General features: G+C 50.5%; 1 protein-coding gene across 2 annotated transcripts in view; it reads right to left on the reverse strand.

Annotated features, from left to right (window-relative positions):
- Slc24a4 (solute carrier family 24 member 4) overlaps positions 1-2,937 on the reverse strand; it is a 132,600-nt gene extending 129,663 nt beyond the window's left edge. For both annotated transcript variants that reach the window (XM_038337416.1, XM_038337415.1), the window contains exons 1-2: positions 2,808-2,937; positions 653-763 (exon numbers count right to left, since the gene is read on the reverse strand). In XM_038337416.1, the coding sequence (XP_038193344.1) occupies positions 653-763; positions 2,808-2,937 (241 nt within the window). The remainder of the gene's footprint in view (positions 1-652; positions 764-2,807) is intronic.
- Between the last annotated feature and the right edge of the window lie 5,548 nt (positions 2,938-8,485).

Here is an 8,485-nt window from a genome sequence, read left to right on the forward strand (position 1 = left end):
AGAATGCCCTAGACCTGCCCTCTGAGAGGCCTGGACAGCTTTCCCATGCCTGCTATCACGTTCTCTACTCCTGAGAAGCCTGCCTGAAGCAGAATTGATCGGGAGCCTACCACCCAAGATACTCCTGAAAAGGACATTAAAACTGCTTCTTGGGACAAGAAAAATCCAACTACCTGAGTACTTCCGTTAGAGAGGAAGGCCCAATAACCAATCCACAGCTCCCTGATTCAGTGGCCTGGAGTGCTCCCACCCTGATAAGTCACCTCACAAAGATATCTACCACAAGCTACGGACACATTGTCCCAAGGGGGGTCATCAAATGCACACAGCGGGCAAAGAGGGGAATGACAGACACCAGGGCAAAGTCAAAGAATCACGAGAACAGGGGAAATATGTTGCCTTTAGAACAAAAGATAACATTTTTAGACTCTTGAGTGTGACCTTCATAGTCGCTGGATAAAAAAAAGGAAGCCCTGTGTTGCTTAGCAGCATGGCTGACGAATGTCTGTAGGTTTCATTTCAACACCATCAGCGACCCTTCCTCACTCAGGTTCCTAAGATGGTCTTTCCCAGCATTGGCTGGATCTGTCCTCACAAGCATCAAATCCAGGCTGGGTTAGATGCCTGCAGGAAAGGGGAGACTCCATCTTACCAGGATCTGTGCAGTTCTTAGCCGGTGGAGTTCCATTGATCGGTGCCATCAGCTTTCTGTTTCGCCAGGTGTCTGGCAGAACACGTTTGTTAGCAGAAGCTGTTTTGTGGCCTGGATTGGAAAAGAAAACCAAGTCACAGATACCATCAGGTCAATGGGATTCTTGAGTTCTCAAAAATGACCTTATACTCGTCCATATAGCTAGGTCAGCCACAGTCACGGGCTGTTGGCTTTTATTATTTTTAATTATATGTATTTGTTTGTATGGGGTAAGTGCACGAGTTCAGGTGCACAGAGGCTAGAGGAGTCAGATGTGCCAGGAGTTGGAGTTATAGGTGTTTGTGAACCACCTGACTGGGGGTGCTGGGAATCGGCCTTGGGCCTTCAGAAAGAGCAAGCAGAGCATACTCTTAACAGCTGAGCCATCTCTCCAGCCTCAGGTTTGGCTATTTAGAAGCACCTGTAGGGAGTGCTACGGTGATTGGCAGAATGCTATCACCTGCTCACACACCGTGTTCTGTTTCCCCGAATCTAATCCATTGTTTCTAGTTTCACACACGGGTCATTGGGTGATCTGACCTTGAACAAGCTCCCTCCACCCACCCCCACTCAACAAAGGATTTCATTAGGAGCATTAAATGCTTCTCAGTAAATTTGCTCAAGGTGGTTCCTACGACCGGGTGGTTAAATTTGTGAGCTCAGCCAGCTGAAGGTAGGCGGCCAGGAGGGCACACACATCACCTGAGGATCTGGTCAAACTACAACTCTGATTTAGTAGGTTCAAAGTGGAGACAGTCTATAGTATCAGGCTCCCAGGTCATCATGCTGGGGTGCAAGGGGTCACATAGAGCCATATCAGAGAGGGCATGGTGGCCTCTGAGCAGAGATAGTTAAATACCCGAAGCTAACTCCTGATCTAGCAAATAAAAACAGCTACGGCTTCAGGCTGCTCCTTAAGTATCCATTTACCTGTCCAGATGCTTAAGTATCCATTTACCTGTCCAGATGCCCACTCTCTCAGCTGGATAGCACTACCTCCTCCATAATGCCTACACCTAAACATTTTGTTATTTCTTGTGTTTAATTGTCCACTTGCAAAACATTGGATATTGATGTGTTAAAATAAACTTTCTTCAGCCCTCTACCCCCAAATCACAGTTTGGGTGTTGAAAGACAGTGGTGTCCTTTTCTTTTTAAAGTGTAATCAGGTGTCACTTGCTTTTCTCATCACTGCACAGGTCTCTACATGGTCCGGAGATGCTATGTTAATGGGCTTTCTAACCACTCAAAAAGGTGCCCTTCCTCCCCTGTGCCTTTGCCTTGGTGGCTAAGCCGCCAAAATTTATTTTACATGGGGGGACCCCAAAAGGTTCACAGCACCCATTTCTGAAATATCTAGGCAGTATTGAAAGTCTTTTCAAGACTAACCAGGAGCCCAAATCCCTTCGAAATAAATATTTCATAAGTTTCTTGTCTTTCCCCACTCTGCCTGAAATTTGCATGTCTTAACAGACTCCCAGGTCGCCTTCTACTTGGAGGAGTGTAGATCAGGGCTGCGCATGCCAGCCCTCCCTTTCCGTGGGGATTAAGCGGAGTTGGGAGAAGCAATGCTGGAACATGGCAGCAATCTCCCGCGGGGACAGACTGCCCCTCTCCCTTTAAGGATGGGGAGGACGCGTCAGAATACCCAGGCTATCCGTTTGAATCAGAGCGCGAGCAAGGGGAGAGCTGAGACCTAGCTTAAGAATCTGGGTCTCTGAGGGGCCGAACACAATTTTTGCAGCTGTGCAGAACAGAAAAGTGGACTGCTCAGTTTCACACACCCTAAAGCGAAAGAATCTACCTCTGGGCCGCCCTGAGTTGCCCAAGCCTGCTCACTCCAGGGAGAGATGGTGCAGGCTTTGGCCCCAGCAAAACACACCTACAGCCGCGTCCAGAACGCCAGGGAGCTTGAGCAGCTTAGCAGAACCGGCGCCACAGTCCAACGCGTGCCTCAACCCTCCTGGGTGCGCACTACCCCGCCCCCCCCCCCCAACCGGGCCGGGAGTGGAAACCCTGGGGACCAATCTGACAGGGAAGGAGCTGTAGCTGTCCTGAGGCTTCCCAGCTCAGGGCCCCTGACTACCGGGGTAGAGAACATCATCCCTGCACCTACCCAAGCTTCCAAAGAGGCCAGACGCACAGCACACCAGGGCCAGCACGGCGCAAACGAAGCCAACTTGCTGCGGCAGCATCTCTCGCCTCCTGCGAACTTTGCGCCGCTGGAGGGATTCGCGGAGCGCCATCTCCAAGCGCCCGGCGTCCCTGGAAGAAGATTCCGAGATTGAAGGGTCGGTTGGAGCGCTGTCGGTGGTCCAGCAGCGCTAGGGCTGCAGGGGGACGATACACAGCTCAGAAGCAAGGGGTTCCAGGCGATAGCTTCATGGTCCGCGAGCAAGGCAGGCGCGGGAAGCTCGGGTGGGGATACCGGAGGAGGGGGTTCACTGCACTGCCGGAGCTCAGAGTTCCTCGCGGGGCGTGCGCGCTGCGCGCACCATGACTCCGTGGCGAGGAGACGATGCCTGCACGGTGGCGCTGGCGGCCTTGGCTGGTAGGTTTGGCTCAGTCCGGGCGCTTGGAGCCACTACCTGCCTACTGCGCCTCGGCGCGCTCGGAGCCCGCCGGGAGCAATCAGAGCTTGGCGAGCGCCCCCGCGCCCCGCGCCGCCGCGCCCACTCGCAGCATCCTCCTAGTCCAAGTTTAGTCGCGGCCGCTCCGGCTGCCCGCCCGCCCGCGATGCTCCTCTGCTTCTCGAAAAGCAAGCCCGGGCAGCCAAGTACGTGCAGGCGAACTGCGCGCTGCACGCGCCGGACTCGAGACAGTCTCGGCCAGCGGCCTCAGCTTGGGCCCTCCGGCAGGCGAACTGTCCCCGGGAACTTTCTCTCTGGCTCCTTGGCGGCCGGCGCCTGCGTCTGCGAGGCCGTGGCGCCTCCCGCAAGCTGCTCTCGCCTCCCTACTCCTCCCCTCCCGCCCGCCCGCCCGCCTGCCTCTCGCGCTCCCTCCCCTGCACGTGTACGCCTCCCCTGGGGCTCTCTCCCCTTGCGCTTCTCCCTTTCCCCGGGGGAGGCCCAACCACTGACCAATATAATCCCTTTTCCTTGTCCCCCTTTTTTCTCCCTCTGACCCTGGGGAGCCGAAATGAGTCCTCAGCACCTGTGGTTATTGTACAGTGGAACAGGTTACCGCATCGCCAGGGACTCTCAGAATCAGGGTTTCTATAGAACTCTCGCTTGGGTCCTGGTTCTCCACGAGCCCCCTAAGCGACTCAGGAGGTCAACACCACCACTCTTAGGTCGCCTATGCACAAGCAGCTTAATTGCTCGCTCAGCGCTAACAAACAGGTTTGCACCAAGCCAACCGTCGCCCGTCGGGACCGGTTTCTGCAGGGCTTTCAGGGCTAACTAGGGACCTGTGTATCGGGGGGCGCAACACCGACCTGCAAAACGCTGGTAATCTAGCAGAGGGAGAAACTCGGCAGTTCTGTGGCTCAACCAGCAACAGTTGCGAGCCTTTGATGTTTTGCAACCTTACAGTTTTGCAGGACTTTCTGGTTTAGGTTTATTCGCCCATCTCCCTTCCTTTTGGCTCTCTAGTGTACACCGCGTTTAAAATGTGACAGGAGTAAAATTTCCGAAGAGCAACAGAGGTGTCATGTGCAGAATAAAGGGAACCTTTATCGGGAAGGATCTCTAACTCAGACTTCTTCCCTGTCGGGTTTTACCCAGAGCTTACTAGGGGTTTAGTCCACTCAAAATCATATTTGGATCAAAGCCAACTCTGTTTAATTAAATAAATACATACCCACGATGTGTGGGCTCCGTGCCAAGTGCCAACCAGTCAAGAAACAAAACAACAACAAGCATGTGCATTAAGACCCAGTATCTGCTTTCAAGGAACGCTGAACCAAAGGGGGCCGGTTCCTCAGATGCATGCCTAAGTGGGATTCTGAAAGTCAGTGTTTTGCAGAGCCAGCATTCCCTTGCTGCTCATTAGGCCGCAATGTGGTCCACAACAGCCAGGCATTGCCTGGGAGCTTAGGAGACTTGCAGGCAGCGCAGCTCCACCCTAGACCTACTGAGCAACAATGTGCGTTTTAAACCAGATTCCCTGGAGACCTCGGGCACAGTCATTTGTCCCTTCTGGGGACTGGGGGCGGGGGGGGCGTACGCCTCTTTCTGCTGACCACCACTTGCAAGGTTCCTTTATACTTCATTGACAGGATCATTTTACATTTGTTATTCAAGTAGGGGGACAGACAAGTAAGAGGTACCTAGTGGGCTGTGGCTGTGGCGGTGGGGGTGGGGGTGGGGTGGGGGGAATCAGTGTTTCCAGCATCTTCCTTTCTATACATTGTTCAGCATAGTCAGGAGAATGGGTGAGTTTATTAGCTATAGAAAAAAATCAAAGTAAAGGGACAGGGAGCAGACAGGCAGACAGGTAGGCAGGTAGATAAAAAGCAGATCACCAAATCCAAGGCTTACAAACACCCAGCAAAATGTGTCTGGGGAAGGTGAGGCCGTCAAGCTGCAGTTCCCAGTTGAGTATTCTCTTCATGAATGAGTTTCCCACTGCTGAACTTCCGGCTCTTGCTTCCCACAGCCGGAATGGTGTTTTTTTTTTTTTTTTAAAATCATGGGGGAGGGGAACAATAGTAACATCTGTTGGAAAGGCTTTACCTTCTAGCTGCTCTCAAGGACACAATGCTCTTATTCTTGGGCATTTTGCTGTTTTTCCCCCTCCCTATCACAGAGTTGGAGGAAAGCAGTCCCTCCCCAGATAAGGGATCTTGAGACAGAAACATAATAGGGTCTGAAGCAGGGGATCATAGCCTCATTTCCAACTTCTCAGAGAACCCAAACAACACAGGATAATTTGCCAATATAATGGACGTTACAAAGATACTGAAGTTGTGGACACAAAACTGACCCACAGGTGGAAAGCCCTAGAGGGTATGAAACGGAAAGAGCCGAGTGGGCCTTGTGTAGAACCATCTGGAATTCTGTCTGGTCTGTATTGGTGTCTCATCCTTGGGGCTCATCCTCCAGCTTGGTGCTGGCTACCAAGCTCCAACACTAGAGACTGAAAGTTACTTTCCACACAGCTTCAGACTTTCCTTCTCATTGACTAGACGAGACAAGGATGAATTCATCAATAACAAAAGGAAGAAGAAACTGTTAAATATGTTACTTGGAAAGCTGCTTGGCGAGGGCCCTTAATACCCAATTTAAGACAAAAAGTTGATGTCATAATACACCTATGTCTGATATCTGAGACAGCATTCGGGTAGCATTAGATGAAGCAACAATAGCAAAAGGGGGGGGCTGGAGAGATGGCTCAGCGGTTAAGAGCATTGCCTGCTCTTCCAAAGGTCCTGAGTTCAATTCCCAGCAACCACATGGTGGCTCACAACCATCTGTAATGAGATCTGGTGCCCTCTTCTGGCGTGTAGGCATACATGCAGACAAAATACTGAGAATACTGTATACATAATAAACAAATAAAAAAAAAGAATCCTGTCTCAAAAGAAAAAACCAAAACCAAACCAACAAAAATCCAAATAAATAAATAAACCCAGTGGCTTGTTTTTAATATTTAATACTTAAAACTTGCATCCATGAAGTTCACATAGGGCTAATGAAAACAGAAAGTTGATTCCGGATCAGGTCAAAGGAGTCTTTAGTTTCCACCTGGAAACGTTCAGCCAGCCCTGGAGTACAACACTTCTCTTTGACATTTTCCAACTGCTTTCAGTTAATAGTTAGCATCCTTGGAGTGATCTCACATGCACAAATGGATTCCTTTTATTTGACAGTTTAAAAAGCAATTTGTTTGAAATTGTACTTTTTTTGGCTTCATTTAAATAGTGCCCATTACCAAATAGCCTCAACAACAGCGCTAATGACTCAGCTTGCAGAAGAGAGAATTAGATATTATGTACCTTTCAAATTCAAAGCATTCAAGAGCATTTCCTAAATCAGCTAGACCACAGGCACAAATGGAAAGTACTTTCCTGGGTTTATCTTGAGCCCTGGCATCAATGCCACTGGACGCTGAGTGTCTCTTTCTGCAATTGTGCATTTTCTTGTTTGACAGGATAGATGTCCACACAGCCAGGCAGTGGCTCAGTGGGTGGGTGATGGGTGCAACGCTGATTTTCTTTCAGAACCCTTTTCTTTTCTTTTCTTCTGAGACAGGGGTTCTCTGTAGTTTTGGAGCCTGTCCTGGAACTTGCTCTTGTAGACCAAAGAGGCCTCGAACTCACAAAGATCAAGCCTGCTTCTGCCTCCTGAGTGCTGGGATTAAAGCTGTACACCACCACTGCCCGCCCCTTTTGGATCACATAATAAACCTTGCTATTTCATCAGCAGCTTACTTGGGTTTTTACAGTCTGCTCGAATGACCTCTGTGACTTCTAAAGTTATTTTCGGGGAGAACATATGCATGTGTGTACATATGTGTGCACCAGGTTACATGTATAGGCCAGAGGTTCACACTGGGTGTCTTCTTCCTTTACTTTCCACCTTTTTTTTTTCAGACAGAGTTGAGATCTCACTGAACCTAGAGCTCACCACCTTGAGCTAGACTGATTGATCAGTGAGCGTCAGGCTCCAGATGTCTCCTGTCCCTCTTACCGCCAACACTGGGTTTATAGCTGCATGCCACCATGCCTGACTTTTATGTGGGTCATGTGTGCTGTGGATTTGAACTCAGACCTACATGCTCCACAGCAAGCACTTTGCCCTCTGGGCCATCCTCCCACCTATCTCTGTGACTTCTAGTTCCTCCTCTTTAAGAGGACCAATTTAGTTTGCCTTGGCCAGGCAATGGTTCTCAGCCTTTCTTGTGCCTCAGAATCCCCTGGACGGTTTGTTAAAACCTACCCTGCTGAGCCCTACTCGGGTTTCTGCTCCAATCATCCCGGGTGAGGCCTGAGTATTTATATTTCTAGAACCTTCCTAAGTAAAACAAGTGCTACCTGTCCTGGGCTCACACTCGGAGAACTGAGGGGCCAGATTAAACTCTATGAATAAGGACAAACAAAGCAAACAACAAAAGTTTCTGTTCAGCTCATGCTGTTTGTCAGGGGCAGTGTATCAAGGGGTGGGGCCACACAGGTACCTGGGATCAGCCGCAGCAGCACCTGTTACTGCCTGTCATGCCAAGGGAAAAGGGACCTGCAGCCTCCTGTGCTGGCTACAGATGCTGTAACATGGAGGTGGCCTTTTGACCAAGGCTTGTCATTTTCTGGCCTGGTCTCACCAAGCTGAGGAGACTTCTAAACATGTTGTTGTTGTTGTTGTTGTTGTTGTTGTTGGAGCTGCGGGACTCCAGCTCTGCAGTGGACCTTCCCTACTCCTGGCCTTCTGAGACTCTCCCTGCCTGCCCCTCCTCCTCCTGCTGAACTTGGTTCCACTCTGCTCCAGAGGCCCCTGTAGACATCTCTGCTGTAGTTTGTCTGCCACACAGTTCACTCTCCTCCTGGTGAGTGAGGGGCACGAGGGCTTGCTGTCTTATCTGTAGTTTGTGGTGTCCAGCCCGCCGAGGTGCTTAATAAAGCTCTTCCCGAAGAGGAAAACACATTTTTGACTACGCACAGAGGAGATAGCGAGCATTTCGCTGCCAGCCACGCTCACTGTCACTTCAGCGCCAGGCCAGACTTCTACCTACCTTCACAGTCAAGGTCATCGGGGACTTGCGGCCACATCTCAGTGCTCTTGGGCACTCCTGCCTGGCCCTTCTTACAACAGTCACATCGTCAACTTACTTGACAACGCTGCTTCCCTTAAATGAAGA

This window comes from Arvicola amphibius, chromosome 7 (genome assembly GCF_903992535.2).
Source record: "Arvicola amphibius chromosome 7, mArvAmp1.2, whole genome shotgun sequence".
Lineage (NCBI taxonomy): Eukaryota > Metazoa > Chordata > Mammalia > Rodentia > Cricetidae > Arvicola > Arvicola amphibius.